Raw genomic sequence first — 27,066 nt, forward strand, 5'->3', positions numbered from 1 at the left:
GTCTACCATTGACCTTATTGTGCCTTTTGTCAGCATTTTGTCTCTTGGGATTGATGAAGGAAATGCTACAAGATGGACTCTGCTTTGCCTCCCAATGTGTATCAACCAGTGATCAATCACGGTTAGGTGAAGGAGTCAATGACTGGAACGCTGGGAATGTTAGCTAAGAGAACACTGTGAAAACATTGTCCTGCTAATGTTGTTGTGTTACTGAAAGTGAAAGCGTTTTGAGTTCTTCTGAGAGACGAGGGATTCTTCTCCCTGTGGCATTGTTTAAACAATAAACCAAGTGTTTAACAGAAAGTCTCATTTCCCACATTGGCCTATTGAATTGTTGTTTCTTCTATCCAGACTGCTGCAATTTCTTTTCAATGACCTTGTCAAAAAATTGTTCTTTGCTTCATTACCTTTATTGTCTTCAACCTCTTCTTACATAAATGAATAAAGACATACAATCTTCTGATCATAAGCCAACTTTTTGGATGTTTTTTCATTATCGATATGGTAAAGCTTAGGCATTAACAGATCAGACAGCAAACCTTTTTGGCTTTGTTTATGAATGCCAAAAGATGACTGAGTTATATTTGTAACAGGACAATCACTCAGTCATTAGCTTGCTCCTGCGTTTAGGTGGATTATATTCAGTACATTTGAGTGTCAACTCAAAGCCACCACTGAGAAGTGTTTACTTGGTTTCATGTTGTTGCCCTAATTCTAATTATACGTTTATTTTCGTGTAGACAATTTTTCTCAAACTAAAAATATTCTTGCACTGGGAAAATTAAATTTCATTACTAATGATATATTCTACCTCTCTCACAATTTTTGTAAAATATGTCTGCTTGCTCTGGGCTATACCCTTGAATTTTGATTATTTTGTATATTGAAAGACTTTAACTAGATGAAATAGTACAGAAATATAAGATCTCCAAGTTACACAGTATCTAGTGATACTTGTGAACATCACCCTAAATATTCTCTTTTATTTGACTTGTCTACCTAGATCAATGAAAAGACCTCGGTGTGGTGTGCCAGATAAGTTTGGTGCCCAAATCAAAACAAATGTACGTCGGAGACGCTATGCTTTAACAGGACACAAATGGAATAAACACAACCTTACCTTCAGGTAATACTTCCACTGTTGGTTGTGTATTTTTTAATATTACAGAAATTATTATTTAACTCAGCCGCCGTTGTCTCTAAATAATTGAACAGATGTCTGCAGATTTGTGTTCTGACCAGCATTTTGTTCCCTTGTCTGCAGTATTCAGAACTACACCCCAAAAGTCGGTGAATATGAGTCCCACTATGCCATTCAGCAGGCATTTAAAGTATGGGAGAAGGTGACCCCAATGCAATTTGAAGAGATCCCCTTCCATGAAGTTAAATATGGCCGGCGCAAGGAGCCTGACATCATGGTGTTTTTTGCCTCGGGTTTCCATGGTGATAGCTCTCCTTTTGATGGAGAGGGAGGCTTCCTTGCCCATGCCTACTTTCCTGGATCTGGAATGGGTGGAGACACTCATTTTGATTCTGATGAGCCCTGGACTGTTGGCAGCAGTGATGTTACTGGTAAGAATCACATACAGTATTTTGAATTTGATTTATGCAATTTTGTTTAAATGTAATTTTTAAATGTTCACCTTCTTTAAGCATTTACTTGTGGTTTTTAATTTTTAAATTGGTGAATTAGGGCAGGTGTGTGCAGTAATTTTAAAAATGTGTGTGTCCTGTGATGTTCTGATTCTTTGTCATGTCTCTGTTGCTGCTAGAGTTGGCCCTTCCCAATGGAAAAAGCAGCCTAATGAAAATGGTGTCTTACAGTAAACATCTTCATTTAGATAGTATTGTGAATCCTTACACTTGAAAATCTCAAAAATAAAATGGAAAATGAGGCCTAAACTTCAAAAATGGAATGTCAGATTTTCAGTCCGCAAGCTTCAAACTCCAAATACCCAAATGAGGCCTTGCCTCCCAAATCTAGCCCCAGGATTAACTGAGGCCTAACATACAAATAAGCCTTTGTCCTCAAACTATATGTAGGCTTCAGCCTACACAGGCACAAAAGGGAAAACGGCCTACACCAAAACAATCCTTAATATTCTCTTCCAAAATAAACTAAAGTTAATAAAGCGGGAGAGAAGCCATACAAACACTAACTGTTCAAAAATGTGAAGATTTGTTACCAAAGAAATGTATTTTGAACAAAACACTACTAGGATAATGACATGTACAGACCTTTAAAAAACTAACTGGACTGCATTCTTTATTATCATTGTGTATATTTAAATACAAATTAATTGATCCATCTACTGTATTTGTATTATTAATAATAATAAGGAATAGTAGGCAAGATAACCTAAGACAACAATCAATTCATCAGTATAAATTTAGCTTATACTGTATTCTAAAGCTTTCAAGTTAGGTATTAAAATTACATCTTGTGATGTTTGACTAAGCATGACACTTCAGGAAGTGAATGAATGACTAGATGGGAGGACCTGAATGAGTTTTTGAATAATTAATAAATTAAACAATTTAATTAAATAAATAACTCAAAAGTCATACTCCTGGAATTTGTTTTGCTTAACAGGGGTCCAAGCTTCATTTTACTAAACCCAAACCCATACTTAGAAGTCATATCTGTGATTAAAAGCAAATGATGCTAAGATGGCTCCTAGCTCCAAGTGATGGTGCTACTTCCAGTTTCCACCTGTGCACAGTCTTGCACAGTAATATAAAGTGTACTATTCACTTGACATGCAGGACATCTTACTCATGTCATGTTTATGTATCTGTCATAATTTGCAATCTAAAGAAAAAGCAAAAAAGCTTAATGGAGCTCAGACATATTTTGTGTCTTGTTTTTCAATTTAGCTTTAGCGTATGTATCATTGAAATAATAAAAGCAGAATCAGATCACTGGCCCACTAATATCATGATCTGCTTACCACTTCTTGCACATATTGCTCCCAGCACCTCTTGGAATGGACTATAGTTCTGTCTCAGTTGATGGGTAACCTGCACAGAAGCCATAAGATGCAACGTTCAGTTTAACTAAGAGCCATTTCGTCCATACAGACTTATCTCTGAAATACTGGGATATAAATTCACAATTCTAAAGCTGTCAATCATTATGCCAACTGACTACCCTGCACACTTTTAGTTATTTTGCATTCATTTCATCATAAAAGTATCATTACTTTGTTGCTTAGTTTCCGTTTTGCTGCTGAATGCTTTATGCCATTGCTATCGTGGCAAGACACCTTCCTCTCTATGCACATGACCCGGTGTTGGTGGGTAATGTCATGACTCTTATCTTATATCGGCATTTCCTTGTATCAGTATTTTCTATGTCTGAATCTTTAAACAAAAGGCAGTATTCTTCAGGAGTCAGTCTGTCTTATTTAATGGTTTTAACATTTTTAACTCTGAGCTTCATCTACCATATATGTCTACTCACCCACACAGAGCAGTCTCTTTAGCAAATCCTCAAGCTTCAAGTTGTCAGTCATTATGGATCCAGCATCCATTCCTGATCAATAATTATTTCAAGAATATTTGGGGTCCTAACACTTACCTCTCGTAAGCATTACTATAAACCTCATTCTAAATAGGAGGCTGCCCACTCTCATTGCTTTCATTTTTTAAGACATTTAAATTTTGCCACAGACCTTACTGATGCTTTTAAGGCATGTGACATGCTTTCTGAATGTCCATTTAAGACATACTGTTTGTCTTTCACCATCACTTTTGTCCATTATTTATGTCAAAAAGGGTAATTCAGGTTGCACTTTCAGTGTTGTAAACACCCACAAGAACATGGAAAGAGCCTGTTAAGAGTGCCACAGTGCTGCTTTACTGAAGCACGCACTACATTAGTTCAAAAGTAATGAACAATGAACTCAATAAATCAGTTCACAGAGAACTGAAATAGTCTGAAACACAAAGGTTTTGCATTATGTCATTACACTCACAACATGGAACTGCCTATGTGTTGGTCAGAGAAAGAAAAACATTTGAGAAGAATACAACAAACTTTTCAGAAGTCAGGTTTGAAAACTGAGTAAGGATCAATTTACCATAAAAGACTTCAAAGATTATAAGAATTAATTTCAGCAGCCATTTGCCACGTTACTGACACAAGTGTTGATTGAGACATTGAGAAGGGAAAAAGGCTGCCAACCTTTTTACTGCCTATTGATATTTTCTTTTTTTTCTTTGCACTCATTAACAGTCACCAGTGTAGTTCAAAAAATGATTGGCCCATTCCTGTCATTTCCGGAGTTAAACCAGAGACAGATGTAAAGGCGGATTTCCATATCACTGGGCTGAGTGACATCAGAGCTTAATCGAGGTGTTCATGGTAGAGATGAGGAAATTGCACATTGTTTTTTTGGGTATATTGACTCTGAGGTTTTTATATGAAGGAAAAGAATACATTTATATAAGCTCAGAATCAAAAATGCCGATGTTAAAGTTGAATAGGGAACTGGCATACATTCAAATCACATCCTGTGAGTCACAGACTCTGCCAGAATTTAACTTAATAATGAAACTATTATGCACTGCCTTGAATGAGACTATTGCATTTTGCTTCAGAAATGACATAAGGAGGGCCATATTAGAATGAGTATCTGCATCTACACAGTAAACACTGTTAAGACCATAACACTATATTGGACATAAAGTTACAATGGACACTTGCTATGCTTCCTACATTTTTAATTTAGTGAAAGCTTCAAGTTACATATTAATTTATAATTCAATGATCCTGCTTGTCACTGGTCATCCATGAAACATCAAAATACTCAAAATAATGACCTCTGACTACAATTCTCTGGTGATCCTTAATGCCTTATGTGTGTTGTACACTACCATGAACTTGTGAACTGCTGTTTTGCAGTAGAGAAGTTACAGAACAATTAAGCTCATAGTGTTGACAAGATCACAAGACCCAGCACAATATTAATTTTATTAAACTGATTTTTGGAAGGAGAAATATAAAGATGCCAGACCTTGCATTAATAGTGTATATGATATATTAATAATTTTTAAACCCATCCTTACTGAACCTGAACCTTTCACAGTAGCAACGGGCACAAGCTAATGCCAAAAACTGAACTCTGATATCCCATTATAGGGCACACTCACTGATATATCCATACTCTCTCATACTCTGCCAATTTAGAGCTGCCAGGCGGTCAGCTTTGATAATTTGTGCAGCTGTGAAATATGTGAAGAAATCCGAGTATGTGGAGAAGACCCTTGCAGAGACAAAGAGAATACAAAAACTTCATACAGACCTTGACCAGGCTGATGTCTGAACCCATGACTCTGGATCTGTAAAACAAAAATAATTACCACTTTGCTACCCGATTTACATTATATAGTTTTTTTTTTCAAACCTATTATTAAAGTGGCATTGAGTCTGAGGGGGCAAGGCAGAAATCAGTCAAGGATGAAGTGCCAGTCGGGCACACTCATATACTGTACATTGGTCCAGTTTAGAATGAAGTGAACGTTTTTGAAATGAGGGAGAAAACCCACCTAAACACAAAAAGAATATTTAAACCTCAGATAGAGCCATTATATTATATATCCATCCATCCATTATCCAACCCGCTGAATCCGAACACAGGGTCACGGGGGTCTGCTGGAGCCAATCCCAGCCAACACAGGGCACAAGGCAGGAACCAATCCTGGGCAGGGTGCCAACCCACCACAGGACACACACAAACACACCCACACACCAAGCACACACTAGGGCCAATTTAGAATCGCCAATCCACCTAACCTGCATGTCTTTGGACTGTGGGAGGAAACCGGAGCGCCCAGAGGAAACCCACGCAGACACGATATTATATTATATTATATTATATTATATTATATTATATTATATTATATTATATTATATTATATTATATTATATTATAAGCATCCCGTAATCCTAAATTGGGTTATGTGACCTTTAGAATGAATCCTTATATATACTGTATTATAAGCATGCTTTAATGGCTAATACCTGGTTTGGATGTTACAAAAGCAAAAGGCCTGTACTGTTGATATACACAATAAGAAATGACAAGCACATATGTGAAAGACATTTTGCTATTCAGTTTTGAGTTGCTTGTATTCAGGTCAGTGTTTTGGTCTTTAACACATCCAACACATGCTCTGGAGTTCCTAGGCTGTTTATATGAACATTAATAAAAATGTGTGAAAACTGATGAATCCTGGAGAAACATGATTTTTGCATTATCTTTGATATGGCATTACAGGCAGATGCTATTGCATTACATCTCTTGATGGTGTCAGCAGGTTCAAACCGTTCTGTCTGAATGTGAGGAAGTTTTCAAGTTCAGAATGAAAATCTGCCCTTAAGGTCTTCTAGGCAACTACTGTACCTTTCACTTTATGCTTAATGCCTGTCCCTGAGATAACCTGGTTTGGCCTCTGATTTTCTTCCCACTTCTCATACAGTATGTAGAAAATTTGAACAGCTCTGTATTAATTTTAAATTCAGTGTACTTCAGGTTTAGTTTACACGTTGAACATTTGGTATAATATGCTAAGTACAATATGAACTTCATTTGGCTGGTTAATTGGAAAACCAGGAATGTAGCCTATGCACATTGTCTATGGGCGCCTGTTCAGATAAACTTAATAATTAAGAAAAAAAAGCCAAAAATGTGTTGACAGCATGCTTTTCTTGCTTATTTGTTTGCCAGTAAAAGAGATTTACTGATGAAGGATCTGGTTTGCATTTAGTGACCTCTTTGATACAGTACATTGTCATTTCTGTGGTGACACAATATCAAGCAGATGTCACAAATCTGCAGTCCATATGTTTATCTGTTATTTATGAAAATCCTTTGTTACACTTTGCCAGAGATCTTTTTTTAGAAATGTTTTCCGAGTGCATGCAGACCTTGATTTATACAGAATGAGGTCTCTGAACACAACTGGCTCTCCAATTGGTTTTGCGTGAGTAGGCCGATTCTGCAAAGGGTTTTTACAGATGTCACCCAAACAAGTGAAGTCTGAGGGCAAGCAGTGATGGGGAAAATTAGATTTGAGAAAACGAATCCTTCAGCAAAATATCTGAGAGTGCAAACCACATGATGGCCTGGGGAAGCTAATCTTCTCTGTTTTGTGTTTGTGGAAATAAAAATCATTTTATTGTATGTTTTTATTTTGCTGACAGTACAGAAAATAAAGAGTGTGAAACCAAAGAACGAAACTCAAGGGGATTTCTGCTACTTTATGCTTGTGATGCAACCTGTTACATGGCAGACAATACTATTCAGCATTTGCTAGCCTTAGAAACCCTTTGTCATTGTAAGTGTGGCTAGCTAGACATGAGATCCTAGAATATCATTTTTATGTAAGTTTTACATGTAGGAGTTAAAAATGTTAGGTTTGAATATGCAATGGGAGGTCTGAAAATCAAAAGTATGCTTTGTGAGAAGGATTTCGGAGTTGTAGTGGACTCGACACTATCAACTTCCAGACAGTGTTCAGAAGTCATTATGAAAGCTAACAGAATGTTAGGTGCAAGTCCAAGGAGGGTATGCACTGGTGAGACCACATCTGGAGTACTGTGTGCAGTTTTGGTCTCCAGGCTACAAAAAAGACATAGCAGCACAGGAAAGGTCCAGAGAAGAGCGATTAAGCAGATTCTAGGGCTACAGGGGATGAATTATGAGGAAAGATCAAAAGAGCTGAGCCTTTTCAGTTTAAACAAAAGATGATTAAAAGGAGACATGATTGAAGTGTTTAAAATTATGAAGGTAATTAGTATAGTGGATTGAGACTGTTATTTTAAAATGAGTTGAACAAGAACATGAGTACATAATCAGAAACTTAAAGGTAAATTTTGTACAAACATTAAGAGGTTTTTATTCATACCGAGAGCCATAGACACATGGAATAAATTGCCAAGTAGTGTGGTAGACAGTAGGACTTTAGGGACCTTCAAAACTAGACTTGATGTTATTTTGGAAGATTTAAGTAGATAGGACTGGCGAGCTTTGCTGTGCTGAATGGCCTGTTCCCGTCTCATCTGTTCTAATGTTCTAAAAGAATTTCAAGTTCCCAAGTAAAGAACACTCATGATTGTAATTCTTGTTTTTGCCCAAAAGTTCAACTAACTAATTGACCCTTGCTAGTCTTAAGGCTTTGGTTTCTGATTTCCAAGTACAATTTATTCCATCCTGAAAAATAAAGCAAAAAATGCAATGTTTTTGTAATGAGATTCATTTTCGCTGGTCATAATAATAGCATTTACTTCTCAAACCTTGGTTTCCTTGCTTTCTTAATGAAAGACAGCTGCTGCTGGATTTCTAGTTTTCAGTCAACAGTGCTGTAATAGGAAGTTCTCAGGAAGCCATAGTATATACATTAAGTTGCTTTTCTGAGCAATACATTTCAATATATTATAATACGATCTCTAGGTTTTTATTTACTTGAATGAAATCATTACTTATCTGATAGGATATTATCCATGATTTTTAGACTACAATTGAACCTTGTTGATTAAAGCAGTCATCAAATCACCTGTCTGAAGAGAAACCATGAAACCTCTGAGTTCTTAACATAAGAATACGAAACTGTCAGCATTGTGAATCCCAGTGTTTTGAAGTGAATTAAAATGACATTCATTACATAACTCGAACATTGCTAAAATTGATTCAAGGGAATAGGCAGAAAGATCAATTGCATTGAGACCTCTCTTTGACTTAGTTTACAACAACATATGATTGAAGTGTTCAAAATTATGAAGGCAACAGGGCATTGAATTAAAATGACTAAGGGTCACACAAACTTCAGAAGGTTTTTCTTCACACAGAGACTCTTATATACATGGAATAAATAAATAGCATGATCGATACTAATACTTTCCAGATTGTCAAAAATTGACTTGATATTATTTAGGAGAAATTCAGTGAATGTAACTGATGAGCTTTTGTTGAGCTGAGTGAACAGTTCTGTTCTAATATTATTAACGGATGTTAGGTGCAGTACTTATAAGGATGCAGATGCCAATCTGTCATCTGCATACAATCTCCTAAATTCAATAATTTTGTGGTGAGTCAGTCTCCAATAAGATCAGCTGCTTTTCTAATCTCTAGAGCTGTGCAATTGTTTTTGTAAGTTAATCAAGACTTGAGGTTTGTAGTTTACCATAAAGAAATAATTCCATGAGGAAGAAATTAAATCTTTATCTCTGTCTCTGTTTTTCTCTTTGTCCTATGTCTTCTATTTATTGAAGGCAATAATTTGTTCCTTGTTGCTGTCCATGAACTGGGACATGCCCTCGGCTTAGAACACTCCAACAATCCCGCTGCCATCATGGCTCCCTTCTACCAGTGGATGGATACCGAGAATTTCCAGCTTCCAGAGGATGATCTCAGGGGAATTCAGCAGATCTATGGTATGAATGGAGCAGCATGCGGTACAAAAATTAACATATGAGATTGTTGGATAGCTACATTAATTGATTCAATTATCTGAGATATTGGAATTTATCTTACACTTTGTTATTTATATGTACTTCATTGGGGATCATACTGAACAGAAAAATGTCAGGTCTTTCTTCTTTTATGGACCTAGATTGAAAAGTTAACTATTAATAGTCACATAATTGCTCATTGCACTCCTTTAGCATTTACAGACAGCAGATAGTGCAGCAAAAGGCTGGATGATTAAATGAAGTCCACGTAATGGAACTATGATGCTTACATGTCTTATCCTTTATCCTTCTATTCATAGGACCACCTGACAGTAGCCCCAAGCCTACTAAGTTACTCCCTACTGTGACCCCAAGGCGACCTGCAAAACCTGAACCTCGACCACCTCAACCTCCAAAGACCCCTCCAGGCGGAAAGCCAGACACACCAAGGAAGCCAGATCCAGACAAGCCTCGCACGACAGACCGCCCAGACCAGTATGGACCCAACATCTGCGATGGAGACTTTGACATTGTCACCGTTCTGCGTGGAGAAATGTTTGTCTTCAAGGTAGGAATTTTTTTTTTAAAGAAAAGTAATTGCTGAAATTAAAAGAGTTAAATCATATTATGATATTTTCATACTTTTTCCTTTTCAACATAAAAATTTTTGCCACAAAAATAATAACGAGTCATTTTGCAGGTTGCATCTTTAACATAATTTCAACAGATTATAGACGTCTGCTTGGGAATTAATCATTACTCATGCCGCGAGACAAATGAGACATGTTCAAACAGTTCATGAAATCATATCAAGATGACATCTTGGTTAGTCTTATGGCAAAAAAAAAAAACCTGTGTCTGCCTATATATCCTGTGACAGGATGTGAATGTCTGCTGTGGTGACAGCCTGCAGTGAATTTCACAAGTTCCCTCATTCTGTATTAAATTTCTGGAATTTTGGTCAATGAGGGCTGCACAAGCTTCAGTCCTTGTCTCTTACTGTAATGCATAACACATATAATAAAGGACACTCTTAACAAGATAATGCCAAAAAGTCAATGCAATAAAAAAACAATGATATTTAATATAAAATAAAGGGCATATGTGAAGGAGTAAAATAAAAGAACGTACATTTAAAACTTATTATCATGTGAAAACAGTACAATGAAATTCTTCCCACAGACTAGTGGCAGTGCAAAATAGACAAGAAAAATAAAGAACCTAGTGGCCCTCTGGGCTTTTCTAAACACAATTAGAAATGCTGTCTACCAGTAAGAGTCCCTAGTGTATTTTCCCATTTAAAAGTATCAAAATAATCTGTCCTTTCCTCACTTCTCATATATCTTGCTCTTTTCTCTCGCTCTCGCTCTCTCTCTGTCATACTCTGGACTGTTTTCCTACCACCAGCAGGACTGTTTCTTTGACTTGTAACTTCTCTTCATCTTTGACTCACATATGTTGTACTCTGCCCTTTGATTGGTGTTTGTCTGGTTTTGTTTTGATTTCTCAATTTCAGATTTTGCCTGACTTTACATACTTCTAGTCCAGCATTTATCATTTCCCAGTTCATTCGTCCTCGCCATAATCCTCGTACACCTCAAAGTGTCCTTTTACAGCCAAGAGATGGTCTTGCTGAACTGTCATCGACTTGACTGTCTGCACGAAGACAGAATCAGGCATTCCTTCCCCGTTTCTCATGATGATTGCCCCCATCTACTGCCCTTCCAAGGCATGCAACATACCTATAAGACTTACTACCTTCTGCACAGAGCGTCTTCTTGCTACCAGTAAGGCTAACTCTGAGGGAAAAAACTTTTGTCACTCTTTAAAGAAGGCAGTTACAGAGTCCAGATGAGAATGCAGAACATTTCTTTATTGGCACAGAGTTATTCACAAATGTCTCAGTCCAAGGAGGGAGCTATCAATTAAACAGTTCATCTTCTCTGAAACTTTTGTCTAATTACATCACCTTGTCTAATACATCACGTCATCTGACTCTTAATAGAACTTTATCACCTCCTCCAATCTAATAAAGACACCAGTCATTTATGACTCATGTTGATTCTCCCATTATTATGAACACAGCTTCGTTAAGAGGGCTGTTTAGCAGATTGTCCTGTTGACAATCTTAGCACTACTTCACAGGAGGGGTGTATAGGTTTTCCCATCGGTTTATCCCTACTTTCTGGAGTGGTATTTGTTACTCGTTCTATCTCATTTACTTCATTCGAACCTTGGAAAATTACATTGGTAGCTTCTCTAAGATGAGGCAGAGACTTCATGTACTTACACTTAAAGTTTCATTTAATTAACCGTTCAGTCAAAATAAATAAAATATATTCAGCACCAAATATATATTTAACTACCATATATACTCGCGTTTAAGTTCTTGATTTTACCATATAATTTCCGGTATTTTATAATGTCGGTCATATAAGTTGAATGCGGAAAACTCACGCTATTGGTCCAAGAGATTATGATATGCTAACTCCCACCTGAGAGAGTAACAATGGAGCACACAGCCTTTTTTCTATGTATTGTGCCTACGTGACCATACAGTAATACCCAAACTATTCCGAAGCGACGTTTGCACTGTTTAGTGTTTTTTGTATCTCACACCCTCATACACCTTTATCGTAAGAGCATCCCTTATCTACGATGGAGCGTTCGATCAGGAGAAAATATGAGCTGGTTTTACATTAAAAGTCATTGAAGTGGCGAAAGAAAGTGGTAACTACACTGCTACAACAAAATTTGATGTGTCTGAGAAACTGGTGCGAGATTGGAGGAAACAAGAAAATGTAAAAAAAAAAAATTGTATTTTTGAACGGGCATATAAGTTGGGGGTCTAATTTTATGATCGGTTTTTCAGGTTTCAAGACCCGACTTATATGCGAGTATATACAGTATTTTCAAACACAGCAAAGAAAGTTAATAATCTACTATATAATAAAACACTAAGGTCTATGTGTCCTGTCTCTCTCTGAGCATTCTGATTGGTCAGTTTTGCTTTGGTGTGATTGGTCAGTTTGGCTTTGGTGACCCGACAAAAGAGGGAGTGTGACTGTGACATGCACAAGGTGTCGCCTTCAAAGATGGCAAGTATAAAACCAGACAGGAGGTGAGAATGGTGCCTTGCAAATACTGAGCGTATAAGATGCAATCTTTACAGAAATGCGCTCAAGAGAGATAGCACCGGTTCACAAACACTTAATACATTGGAAAGGCATTAAAGGTACACGAAGAGCAAGAGATAGCAAATATGTTTATAATTTTTCTATTACTTGTAAAGTGGCTAGTAGGCACATAAAATGAAATGCCATGACCAGCTCTTCCTCAACAATATATACAGCCTCAAATAGTCTTTCCTGTAAGTGATGAGTGTGGATCCTAAAGTGCAAACTGTAGTTACTAGAAGGAAAGATGTGATGAAATAATCAACTTTTGTAAACTGCTTCCTGGAAAAATGAATAATATAGGACAGCCAAACCACCCAGAGTTCAGAAAGTGAATGATCTTCTGAGGCGTGCCTCTTTCACAAAGAGCAACTGCAGACGGGAATGAGAAAAAAATGCCCACCACCTTCCCAGTATCAGATGGCTGTGCAAAATCCTTCTCTGCTGTGAATACCCAGTTCACAAATGGTTTTTGGGTGCTGGAGTTGATGGAAAATGAATAAGTAAAAAATTCCACATAAGACACAGACCCCATAGTTACAAACCAGGTATCTATGCTAAAAGTATTGTTACTAAAATATTACCATCACCAAACAGGACATACAAAGAGGAAAAACCCATATATGGCAACGGTACAAATTTTTTGTCCTTTAGCCAGTGTTGGTCCTAAGTGTCATGCTTAACCCTTGCTTCAAGGGTTGGTTTAGGGATTCATTTAAATGATGATCTGTTCAATTTAACGCAGATAGAAGTAAAACATTGTAGCATATTTTAAACATGAAACATGTGAGGCAGGGAAGTTTCAAAAGTTCTACTCGATGTATCTTTTCCAAGAAGGCAGGTATTTTATTTGTTCATTTAATGGGTTAGATATAAAACTCTTCAAATGAAACTAAAAAATAAGAGGTAGCTTACTGTGCAGAAAAAAACTTCTAATGAAACAGCAAAAATGAACATTTAATCTATACTTCAATTTAAAAAAAAATGAATGTGTACTTATTTTGTAGCTGTATGCATGAATATGGTATTCAAAAACACAAGAGCATCATAAACTTTAACAGACATTTAGTGAGTAAATACATGTAAATAGACCCCATTGCAATCTTCACTGCTTCAAGTGATTAAACTAAACTAGAAACATTTTCTAACAGATGTGAATATTAATTCTCCCTCCATTGAATATAGCTGAAATAAATGTTACGAATGCATGTATGTATGTTTTTATTTTTACAAAAAGGTCTCCAAATGCCTAGCAGAATAATCTTAGTATATGATAATACTTGAGTGCATTTTTGTGATGATTGTAACAATTTTTGAAATGCTAATATTGGCTATTCTGTTTTCCTGGTGTGTAAGTATTAAATATCCTACTGATGTTATCAATTTTAACTTCAATCACTGCCTGCATCACACATGTGTAGGTATGTGATGTCACAGGTACCATTTTGTATATAAGCAGATCATTATTTATTAAATGTCAGAAATATAACTGAGTTGGGAGCAACTTTCCTAAAGAATTTTTTTTGTTTTTAGTTTGTTCATTTCTCTTTTGGGATCCCGGGCTGTCGATTGAGTAGAGGCTCTAGTAAAAAAAGCTGTTGGGGAGATGGTAACAGTAGTGGGTACCATCCAGTGATCCGCCTAAACTGGAATCATGTGAAGGAGGTCAGATGTACTGTACTAAAGGTGGTGTTTTTCCTGAACAAACCACTAAAGAGTGTGATACATAGACATGAGAGCTTAACATTCCAAAGTAATCTGACAATCAACAAAACAATTCAGCCAGTCTGAGACTGCTTGCATAGGTTTTTTTGTCTCTTTATGTCCCATACGGTGGCCTGCCCTTATAATCATCTCCATGTCAGGATTGCACTAATCGTGTTCATTTGTGTTGTAACCAAGGTAAAGAGTTTGATTAACAATTGGAGGACAATTTTAGGTAGAAGACCAGAAGATGACTGCATAAACAATAAAAATAAATAAAAGGATAGAAGTGGAGTAGGTGTTGGTCATACTAACAGATCAAAAAAAAGTCAGGAACAAAACCATAATGTGAGACAGGAAGTGTAGTCAAAAAGTAAGAATAAAATGGCATCAATGGCCTCATTTTTACTATATGTAGGGGATCAGGCTTCCCTCCTGCTTTGTAAGTCATCTGTTATCCAGTGTCCAGTGACTTCTAGGTCACTCTCATCTGTTTGCCTCACTGCTTCCGCTACATGTTGCCCTTCTTGGGCACAAGCTGAAATGAACTGTCTTACAGCCTACCTGCAGGTACCCTTCTTGTCTACCTGACATACTGAGTTTCATTGCCACTGCTTCTTTATGTCCTCTGTCGAGCTTTCCTCTTCAGGCTCCTTCTGTAGTCCTGAACTGGAATAAGCAGGTTTGAAACGATGTGTTATGTTACGTTATGATTATATGAAACTCATAAAGCTTCTGTCCATTGATCGGCATAAAGAAGGAAGGCACAGCAATGTTAGTGGACATCAACATATTTACCCAGTAATGTTTACTGGGAAGGCTTTAACTGCTTATAGTATAGAAATATGCAACAGGCCTTGCTCACTTTTCTTTTTGAAGCCAAAAATGATTTTATAAGTTTAATTTCCATTCAAAATGAATGTCTGCACAGAATTTTTGAAGAATCCTGTAGCAAGTTTGGCATTTGATTTTTTTGTTTTTAATAAATTGAGATAGTTTGATGTTGATACAGTAATTATGATGATTCAAGACAAGGCTTTGTGGTGTAAAATGTTAGGTTTCGGGCAATCATAAGGTCTGTTACTCTTGCAGCTCTCTTTTCCCAAAAGTCTGGTAAATCATATGATAGTTTTTGGGTGTTATATGGAATATCATCTGACTTCTCACATGGTAACCATTTTAAGATTTATTTTATTTATAGCCCCATGTTTACACAGCAGTTCCGACAGCATTATTTGTTTCCTATCATATCAGTTCTTTCTTTCCAGATTCAGCCAAACAGTTGTCCATAACTAAAAGAACAGTCACTTATGAGCTCCTTAAGTAGAATCTATGTTTTGTTTTGTTATTAAAAATACTGAAATATTTTCTCAGCAGCTTTTTTGAAAACTGTCACATGTTCTATTAGTGACCTGGCCACACTGTGGTCCAGTGGATAACAATGCTGTCTCTCTGCTCCCAGGAGGCTCAGTCAGATTCAGGCTTGGCCAATGTCTGCGTCTAACTGGCATGTTCTCTGTATGTCTGTGGATTTTTTTGAGTGCTCAAGTTTTTCTTTGCACATCCAATACTTATATTGATTAGTATAGCTTGTGATTCTAAATGGGCCTTCCAGGCAGGTTGAATGAAATAGTGGTTGGATGGATGGATAAATCCCTGACTCTGCCCTGCACCACATGCTTCTGGAGAAGGTTGAAGCTGCATGTGACCTTGTAATAAATAATGTGAGCGCACAAACTGGATAAGTAGATGCATCTGCTCAATTTCAATAAATGACAAGTCTTCTCTTGGTGTAACTTGAAGGTTGTGACCTTGTAGTCTACAGATTAATTACTTACACAAATATGAGTGCTTTTCACATTCAATATATTTATTTCATGGATATAATTTCTACATTTCTTCACCTTTACTGTAATACAACTTCTGAAACAAAAGAAAACATCATTGAGGAATGTCCTTACTTTGCAATCCGCACAGTGGAAAATAATTCAGACACTGTGAATTTTTAGCCAACAGCACAATCCAGAAATGGTTTTAACAACCAGAAGTAGAGCTATAAATCGCTGAGCAAAATCTGTTCTCAATTGTTTTGTTTTTTTAATAGAAAACAGTTTTTGCTTTTTAGTACAGTTTTAAGGTGATATTGCAAAAAAGATACTGGATTATGTCTTGGGAAGCTTGTCTTGTCTGTACACTGACCAGGCAAATTTAATGCAGCTCACATAGCCCGAGGCTTTGAATGATCTGGAGACACAATATATTGATTTTTCACATGAGCGGTCCCACCAGACTGGGGATGAAAAGAGTGCCAATCTAAGATGGAAATATAAACAGTCTACCATGCCTCATGGTTTGGGGTCTTTTATCAGTGACTAATAAACAAATATAGAGATTGTAGTTGCTGACAGACATGTTTTTTACTAAATAAATTTTGTAACTCTGAGCAGAACGATAAATAAACATAATCAGTGAGGACGGTATAATTACTGCACAATCTTAAAATTTTCATTGGAAAAGCAATTATGGATACCTTATGTATTTTCCATGTCCAGTGGCTCCATTGAGTATTTTTAGATTTTTTTTTCATTATATTCCTTTGAAATAGGGTCATGTTTATTTATTTGAATTTCATTAGTGTTAGTTGCCATCAACACAAAAACTCCCCAATGTAAACCATATTCAACAGATATTAAGTAGATACTGTAGTAATTAAAAAAAAAATTAAAAATAACGTGTGTGTAACTGATTCCATAAGTAGTTGGACCTTTAAGTCAGTATTTGTGGAGGATACTAGATGTAATTGGAGTTTAGAAATCTTTTAGGATACAGTATATCGCTGTGTGTCAGCTTCTGTAAAGTCTTCTCACTTAAACAGAGAGGATGGACTTCGATTGGTCATTCTTGACATTTGCCCTTTTGGTTTTAACCATGGCCCAGTGTAGCTTTGACTCTTTAGTTGGTCACCTTCTTCCAGTAATTATGTCTCTAGCAGGTTAATGCAGCTTCCTCTGGCTCACAAGACATCACTGATTTGGATCTCATAATTATATTTGCCAGCAGGCTACGCCTGGTGTTTTTTCCAAGTGTAAATTGTGGGTGCATATCTATCTTATGCTTGTTCCAATAATGTCTGGAGACTCCATTTTTTGTCAATCTTTGCAAAATAATTTTTACAGTATGTTGATTGGACTTTCAAAGTTGGCCTGGAACGCATTAGTGGGAGTATGAGAAAGGGGCGGACCTTTTTATAGTGACCATGTACTGTAGGTCTGGCCATACAATACAACAAATAAAAATACTAAGCAAACTATCCATCCATCCATCCATTTTCCAACCCGCTGAATCCGAACACAGGGTCACGGGGGTCTGCTGGAGCCAATCCCAGCCAACACAGGGCACAAGGCAGGAAACAATCCTGGGCAGGGTGCCAATCCACCGCAGTAAGCAAACTATAATAGAGACAAATTCTATAAACAAAGTTAACAGACCATACATCACTTGTAGTAGTCTGTTAACGTTTTGAAAATTGTAATTGCTAGAAAGTTCTTTGTTCATTTTTGAAGTTTAGCCTAACCTTTTAATAAAACTGAGATGACTCCCTAATGAGGGGCCTTCACATTAATACAAAGGCCAACATAATGTCATTCTCAAATGTGTATGTGTGTGTGCACAGGAGCCCTCTAACAGTGCATACTTTCTGGCAATGGTTTTGACCAGCATGGAAGTGGATAATTTCATTGCAATGCAACACCTAAAGAACGGTGTAATCAACAGAATAAAAATGAAAGCAGCATTCTTATTATCTAATTAAGAAGATGTAAAAAATAATGACACAACAGGGATGGTAATTATTGCCAGCAACATTTTTGCAGGATTGGCATTCTGATGCTGATTGGGTAGACTAACATGGTAACGTTTGTAGAAAAAAGTCCATGATTATGTGTTTAAAATAGTTTTAGATTAGATAGACTTTATCAATTTTGGTGCATACAGAAGCAGAAACAGACAAATAATATAATCAGTAGATAGATAGATAGATAGATAGATAGATAGATAGATAGATAGATAGATAGATAGATAGATAGATAGATAGATAGATAGATAGATAGATAGATAGATAGATATTATGCAGAAATTTATTAAAGATGTGCCATTGATGGAAATTCTAAAAGACACATGCTTGCACTACCATATTCTCTAAAACAAATTAATTTTCAGATTTTAAAATGTTGAATATTGCATAGAAAGATCCAGTCATCATTGCACATTTGCTTTTTAATTTATGTTCTAATTGCTTTACTGCACACGGTATGATAAGTAATGTTTATGCCTTTACAAATATAAATATTCTGTCAATATTCACTTTTAAATAATGAAGGCACATAAATGTATTAGCAGCACCACTAATATCAGCTCTGAAGTTTAAATATGGTTTGGATACAATTGCCATAAATTAAAGTTCTCATCCCAATTTCTAGTTCCATCACAACCGCTGACAATGCAACATTGTCCCGTCATGAGTGCCCCATTTCCTGTCAGTGCTTTCCTCTCAGGACGAATCAAAGGCTTCATTACCGAGGTGGACTGTAGTTACTTTAGTCGGAAATTGATTTGCTATTGTTTACAACATACTCACTTTTTATTATATCAAATATTCTTAATAACCTCCCTATTTGGTTTAACTTTCATTTACATATTAATCTATTAGATATTTTAGAGTTAAAATGTGTTTTTATTTTGAAAAATGCATGCTTTCCAAATCTTGTTTTTTCTGACTTTACATGAAGGAATTGAACACATCGCTCAGAATTATTCATTTTTTTTAAAAGTTAACATTTGGTTCTAAACCTATGATGTAAATTTCTACCATGCAAACTGCTATGGTGTACCTGATAGTTAAGTAATCAGACTGGGAAGTGTATTATTCAATTATAAATGCATTATGCTGTAAATACCTAACTTTGCTAATAGTGACACATAATAGATGTTAAGGCAATTCTCAAAACAATTAAAGAAATAAAATGTATAAATATTTTGTCAAAATGGGCAATCACTGTGGCCACCCTTAGAGGACTTGCTAGATGCTTTAATATAGGAATGAATTAATGCTTGCATCAAGAAAGAATAAATGTGACAATTGTATAAAGACAAATGTAAGTTGCAGACATGCAGTCATCGCTAATGATGGAAGTGATTCTCTGACAAAAGTCAGGCAAATGTGCAGTCATGACAAATACAATATGAAATTTTAACTTTATTGCCATTCTGTATATTGAATGGGAGTGACTTCAGTAATTTTGCAAGACTCTTATTCTGTATTTTTTGTAAACTTATAACACCAAAATATTTCTTTCAGGGACGATGGTTTTGGAGAGTTAGGCATAATCGTGTACTGGACAATTACCCAATGCCAATTGGTCATTTTTGGAGAGGACTCCCTGGAGATCTGGATGCTGCCTATGAAAGGCACGATGGAAAATTTGTTTTCTTCAAAGGTAATTGCTCGTGTGGTCTTGTTCAATTACATTTAGTATATATAGTTTTCAAGTTGCACTGATGAAGTGAAACTTTCAAAAGGAAAAAGTTCACAAAAGTATTTAAGGAGATTTGTGCACATTAACTGTGAAACATCTGAAACTTCCAATGCGTATCACACCACGAGTGACACATATGATCATATTCATCCTATTTAATGGTTAATGTTTTCTTGACACTCCAATTTCTCAAAGTTCTTACCAGACTAAATGCTGACTCTCCCAAGGTGCAGTAGAAGACACCTGATACCCCATTTCTAATGCTAAACAGACCGGACCTCAGAAATGAGCCAACACAATGTGATCTGCTGAGCAGACAGTCCAATGTAGACTCCATTAAAAACGCTTTCTGTTTGTTCCAAAAACAGCTCAAGTGCATTTATGAAATGGAGTCATGCATCTTTAAGGCAGCTGTTCCTTTAGAAAGGGTAAATGATGTCACTATAAAAGCATTCCCAAAGCTGGAAATCAGCCATGGAAAAAGGGAGCCGAAATTTTGGAAAGAAACATCTGGTGCAGTCATATTTTGTCTGTTGCATCAGCCGGTGGTTTCAGGATGCTGAGTAGAGAAATACAAGTTACTAAACAAACTGGGTTACATGTAACCATTTAGTATGATGGATGTTGTCTAGACTCCCCCTTGCTGTCAGACCGTTCATTGTGGCTTAACATGAGCATTCACTACTTTAGTATCTTGCAAGAGGTTGGCATTAAGACTGAAGCATAGAAATTAAATTGTAATTGAACTGTTTTCTGGTGCAATTAAATACCTAATAAAATTTTTTATCAAATTCAAGAATATGGCATTCTATAGCATTGACCAGCCGAGGTCCTAGAAAGTTGTTATCGTCAGTTTCTTATTTTCTTACCCTAAACCTCAATTGAAGTTGTACATTTTTGCCTTATAATGTTCCTACTTGTTAAGAATTTGAAGTTTCTTTATTCTTGACTAGTAATCAGTTAACAGTCATTCACTTAGTTAACAAATATCCACAGATAACAATGTAGTCAAAAGCTTTACTGGTAAAATGTCAAGAAAGTCACAAGAGGGAAATAAATGTTGAGTAACTAAGGAGTTCTAATAACTTCAAGATATAAAACATTTTTTGGACTCCCCAGGAAAGTAAAATCTGCCTTTTTATATTATGTAGCATAATGATAACATAACCAAAGACTGGAAAGTAATTAATTAACACTAGAAGTGCCACACTAATTGATATTGTGTTTTTAAATCTTTAACTATTTTTCCTAATTTTCTGGACTTCAAATGCCTATGTTGTTGCGACTCTGAATTCCTATTCAGAAAACATGATTGCTGACATTTTTCTGTTTTTTTCTTACTTGAAAGACCCTTTATTACTGTTATAAGTAATGTGCACTAATCATTGGTAACCTGGTGTGAAACACTGTCTCTCTCCTCCGGGTCGCACTTGACTGCATTTGCATGTCTTTTTCACCTCGAAAAATCCTACCACTGTTATTCACCATACTGAACATTGTTTCCCCAATGTAAATTGCTCTCTGTCTTCAGCATTCTGAAAATAATCAACGTCACACTTATACATTGTTTCACTACACATAATGAAGGAATAAAAAACAAACTAAAAAACTGTCAGAGCTCCAGTTATTTCAGTTAGGTAAAACATTGCTTTAAATACATTTGAAATGGCATTGCAATGTTTTTTATATACTGTTGAAAATTAAGTACACAGCAAGCATGAGTTCTATGTGGAGAAGAGAGAACATGCGAAGTGGCACATAGTGGACGAAGCAAGCAAAAGTGAAGAGAGCTGTGGAGGATGGTGACTCACTTACAAAATGTTCAGAACCTGCAGACTGACAATGAATGTAAATGCAAGAATTAATGATGCTATTTCTTTTTGAAAATTGGTAGACCAATGTAAGCTGTTACTTGACTGTAAATTAGGCAGACTTTTAGGGTGATTGCAGTACAGCTATATTAAGATGATAGTGCATGTATGTAATGAATTACATAGACACACAGTATTGTACACGTGTTTGATGAGAGATGCACACATATGCAATGAAAATTGACAACTTATTCTATTTGCATGCTTGTACATTGTGAGAACTGTTGTTTCTATGAAAATATTGCAAATGAGCTGTAATCATTCCTAGATAACCCAGTCCACGACATGCCATCTTGTGTGTTCTTCTTTACTCACATATAACTGAAGCAGGCTGTGTGTTTTGCATTCTGACAGCTTTGCTGGCATATCTGACACTTGGCACACTTCATGCTGAACTGCAGACATACATGTTGATGAGTAGGTGTTGAAATGTTGATGCCCTTTCACACTGTGGCATGGGCATCACAAACCCATGTCTGGAATCAAATTTGTACTGTGGATGTTAAGTAACAAATATATATACTAGATGCTATTACCTTTTTGGAGGAAGATTGCACTCAATTACCACAGAAAGATAATGTGACTTGTGATGTGGACAGCCTTTCACAAGAAATGTGAGAAAAGCTACTGTGGACAATATGTTTGCATCACTTTCCACAGTGGTAGAAGTGGACATTTCAAAACTGATAGTGGGCTGGTAAGGTGCACTGCCTTATACTCAGTTTGTTATGCTTCCTGCCATTTACCAACATAATCAATAAAATATGTAAGTAAAGCTGTAAAATTTATAAGTATTTACTGTATATAAAAATATTGCTAAGACTTAATAAAATAATTTGAATAAATACTGTGATTTTATGCTGAATTGAAGAAAGTCATTTGTGTCACAGCATCCCTTCAGTCCTTGTGCCCAGAAGAAGTGCAAAATTGGAGAATGCACACACAATAAAACAAAACTAGAATTTTGTAAAGTCTCACCATGAATATTTTCTACTTCATGTATTACTTTGTGTGCCCAGCTAATTAAAATGTGTTGTTTTGCTTTTTTATACTTAAGCAGTTTCCTGCCCCGTGACCGTGCATCCCTGGAGGTTTTTGTTTTTGATTAAAAACATATGCTAATATTTCAATATATATAAACAATGTATGCTGTGTGCCAAGAAATTATTTATTTTTATGTTTACTCAAGATATATATATGGCAATCTGTGGTGTTTGTTGGCTGGGGAGCAAGAAGGAAGCCTTATCAGGAGGCAGAGCTAATGACCATTAGTGAGAACAAAAAGATTGAAATGCCACTTGGTGTAGCCTGGCGGTTTATTAATTGGAAAATGCAAGGCAATTCTGGTGTTAAACAAAATTAGTTTTATGTTCGTTTCTAATTAAAAATACGAGGTGGGATCAAAGTGTGCACTCATTGCCAGGTTCACCTCTGTCTACAGTATAAGGTGTAATCTATCAGAGGTGTCAATAATTGATTTGTTATCTTCTAGGAAATAGATACTGGTTGTTTCGAGAGGCAAACCTGGAGCCAGGGTATCCTCAAGATCTTGTTGCTTATGGACTGGGCATCCCTTATGACAAGATAGATACAGCAATCTGGTGGGAACCAACAGGGTACACATACTTCTTCAGTGGAGACAGGTAAGAAGAGGGAATCATGTTGTGGATACGCATCACTGTGGGGGCATTGCAGAACCATTGAAAAGCAAATTTCATAAGCTGAAATTGAAACCGTGAGATTTTGTTTTCCTTGAGAGAGTTTCAGAAATAGTTAAATATAGTGCTATAGTGTTAACATACCAACGTGATGACGTTTGGTCCTAGTTTATACTTTATGCATTATTTTGCCATGTGACTCTTTAAATCTTGGAAGCTTCTATCCATTTATTGATTCAATTTTAGACTGTTTCCATTTTACGGTGAGGTTCCTCCACTCTTCATTACCACCAATCGATTCCCTGATGCTAATTGAAGGGGCGATGGATTATTAGTATCCATCCACTCAGCGACCAGCTGACATGTGATCAATAGATTGGATGATTCTAAAGTCCGTTTTCACGCATCTAAGCTGCCTCATCACATTCACAAATCATGTGGTGTATATTTACTATGCTTTGTTTGTATTTGGGGGCTGAAAGGGCATATTAAATTTGTAGTCTGAGTTTATGGAGTCTTATGGTTAGCTTAATATACATACAGTGTATAAAGAAGAATATCTTCGCATCACACTTAACACATCATTGTCTCTACTTTAGGGCAGAATCCATCTAATTAATTTTCATCATAATTCCCAAGTGCATCCCTAGCAAGGAGATTTCACCATCATTATTTATTTCATAACAGTCGTAAAGTTTCTAAGAATGCTTCATCATTGGTGTGAAAAGGCTGCTTATATGAGCCATTTTTCCACTCAAAATGCCAGGTTGATCCTGACACTTTTTAAATTCTTTTTGGCTCGTTGACTAAAGGAAAATTTGATGTGAGTCACTTTGATTCAGTTGTTCAAAAAGTGAATTGAAGACTTCTGACTTTGATTGGTAGTGGAAGGACTGCTGCTGACCCGCACAGGTCCTATTTATGCAAAGTGAAGTGAAGAGTGTGGACTTCTCAATGGTGTGGAATAGAATTAGTCATTAATGTAAACCTGGAAGACAGAGCACTGCAAGACAAAATACTCTATCATGGGGATTTTTGCAATTAGGAGACCGGAATCACATTTTTAAATAAAATTATGCACAGCAAAACTAAGTCAGGCAACATAGCCAACATTTATCTTAGAAACAACTCAATCCACTATTTAACAATTTGCTGATTTTAACTTTTCCCTCAGGTACTGGCGTTTTAATGAGGAATCACGGGCAGCAGATAAGGACTATCCAAGATCTATTAACGTGTGGGGCAGCATCCCACCATCTCCCAAAGGCGCATTCCTAAGTGACGATGCAGGTGAGAGCATAAAGGGAAAAATATGCCAAAAAGCTAAAAAATAAAAAAGCATGCAAAGGAAATTTGAGATTGAAAGGAAAGAAATGATTTAATCATTTATACTGTACATCATGCGAAACTGTGATTTCCATTCTGTTCCAAGTTGTTCTTCCAAGTTTGCTTAATTTACACAGCCTGCTGCAGCTGGCATTTCATGTGCAATTGAGTCTTGATCCTTTGGCATACTACTTGCTGGTTTGTTTGCTTACTTGGCAATGGTTTTTAACTTCATTCTGTGGCTGTCTTTAGGTCACTGTAGCCTCAGAATCTTACATGGTATGAATAGAGCTTCAGCTAGAAATGTGTTCTGCTCCAAGAAATGTAGAGTATGATGTGAATTTGGCATCATGTGTTTGAGTTCTTCAAGCCAACGCTGTCATATACTTTTACAGTATGCTTTATGCAGGATAAGCTGCAACTAGTTTTCCTGACGTGGGCCTAAAGGGAAAATGTCCACGGCTGGGTGAAGGGTATTTACTGGACTATGACAAAAAGTGCAATAGCTCAAGGGTTCAGCACATTGTTGAAAGAAAACAGTTTTCCTACATGACCAGCGTATTAAGCGAGTAGGGCAAGTCCAACATTCTGAGAGAGTGGGCTGAATAGGGAAACATACAAGTAGGCCTTGAACTGTATGACTATGTAATCCGCAGTCACACTTAATGCAGAATTCTTTAATTACATTGTGGATCCACCTTTATTGTGTTTGTATTTAATTAAGCCTTTAAAGAAGTGACTCAAAACATGACAAGTCAAAATGATGTGCGTGAACAGAACTACACATTATCAGAACCACACTTTAAGTTGTGTTTTAAATGAAACTGCATATCACAATATTTGCTTATGGCAGATATAAATAATTACACAGTTCCAGAATAGAGATATCCACAATCCGCCATGGTATCGCAATGGTAGCATTTTGGACTCTTCCAGCTAATGCATGTGCCATGCTCAAGTCTGTAGAGAAGATTTTTATCCTGAACTAAAGGTTAGAACTTCTTCTGCGACTTAACGTACATTGTTTCAATGTGGCTGAGGCTCTTTACCTTGCTGTAGACATTCACAAAGCATATGGAGTTAAGCAGCTATTGTGTGTTAAACATTTAAATGAGGCTCCATTGTGTCAACAGACCTTTATTAAACCTATAGGTCAAATGTTTCCAACTACATTCTGAGCAAATGTGTGGCCTTGGGGCATTGGAGTTCAGGATTCTACATGGCCCTCTAACAATGCACAAAAATGAACCCATACAATAAGGTTAATTTTAAGATATATGTCAAGGCTCTGTCTGTGTATGTTTTTTTTATTTTAATATTAGCCATAGTACCTTTAGCAGACAGGTAATAGAAAAATTTTTAAAATATTTGCAATCTCTTGTCCTATGTGTACCTTCAGTGGCTTTCCTCCATATTCGCATGTGTGTGAATGCCTCTTCACACCTTCTTTTGAGCATGATCCTTTAAAACCTTTTCAGATTCTTTCATTATTTGCAAGGCACCTTTCTCCCCTCCTGTCCGGTTTTATACTTGCTGTCTTTGAAGGCAACTCTGTCAGTGTGGCTCATATGTGTTTACTCCTTCCTCCATGTTTATCTCACACTTGCACTTCCTCTTTTGTTGCATCACCAATGCCAAACTGACCAATCACAAAAAAAGCTAAGCCAACCAATCAGGTAGCTCTGAGGGGCTGGACACACAGACTTTAGTGTTTTATTGTATAGTAGATACCTCAAATATGTACAGTATAGAGTGTCTGGAAGTTCAAATTTCACAAAGACTAAAAGACACTACTTAAATGTACCTAAAGAAAGTCATAATACTATGAGAACAGAAGATAATTTGTGTATGGTATGCATGCTTCTACCACAATTTTGTATCCTGCTCAAGCAACTAAAGTCAGTCACAGGTAACCCTTCAATCTAAACTAATCATAAACAATAAATGCACTGTAACATAATATTGTATTATAACCCTCATAAAAGACACATGCATGCTTGTTTCCCTCAAAACAGATCACACAGTACATGCAGTAAGACAACTGGTTTGATTAAATTAATCACAATTGTGTTGGTGATGCATTTCACTGCCCTGTGCTTGAATCCCGCTGTTGGTCACTGTCCGTGTGCAGAACTCGATGGGTTTTTCTCCAGGTATACAATTTTCCAACCCACATCTCAAAGATGTGCTGGTTCATATAGCTGGTGATTACATATGTGCCCACATTTGAGTGTGAATATGTGTATGAGTGGACTGAAATGGATTGTTCTGCTATCCAGGGTCGGTCATTGTTATATGTATTTCTGTAAATCGCTTTCTTTGTAACCATTCATTTTTTATCTG

At 36.5% G+C, this 27,066-nt stretch overlaps 1 protein-coding gene across 1 annotated transcript in view; it reads left to right on the forward strand.

Annotated features, from left to right (window-relative positions):
* The window catches only part of mmp15a (matrix metallopeptidase 15a), a 66,733-nt gene that overhangs the window by 33,504 nt on the left and 6,163 nt on the right, over positions 1–27,066 (forward strand). Inside the window, exons 3-9 of the mRNA XM_028809704.2 lie at positions 1,004–1,126; positions 1,265–1,572; positions 9,275–9,436; positions 9,775–10,022; positions 19,691–19,829; positions 23,232–23,382; positions 24,572–24,687. Of these exons, the coding sequence (XP_028665537.1) occupies positions 1,004–1,126; positions 1,265–1,572; positions 9,275–9,436; positions 9,775–10,022; positions 19,691–19,829; positions 23,232–23,382; positions 24,572–24,687 (1,247 nt within the window). The remainder of the gene's footprint in view (positions 1–1,003; positions 1,127–1,264; positions 1,573–9,274; positions 9,437–9,774; positions 10,023–19,690; positions 19,830–23,231; positions 23,383–24,571; positions 24,688–27,066) is intronic.

This window comes from Erpetoichthys calabaricus, chromosome 9 (genome assembly GCF_900747795.2).
Source record: "Erpetoichthys calabaricus chromosome 9, fErpCal1.3, whole genome shotgun sequence".
NCBI classification, from domain to species: domain Eukaryota; kingdom Metazoa; phylum Chordata; class Cladistia; order Polypteriformes; family Polypteridae; genus Erpetoichthys; species Erpetoichthys calabaricus.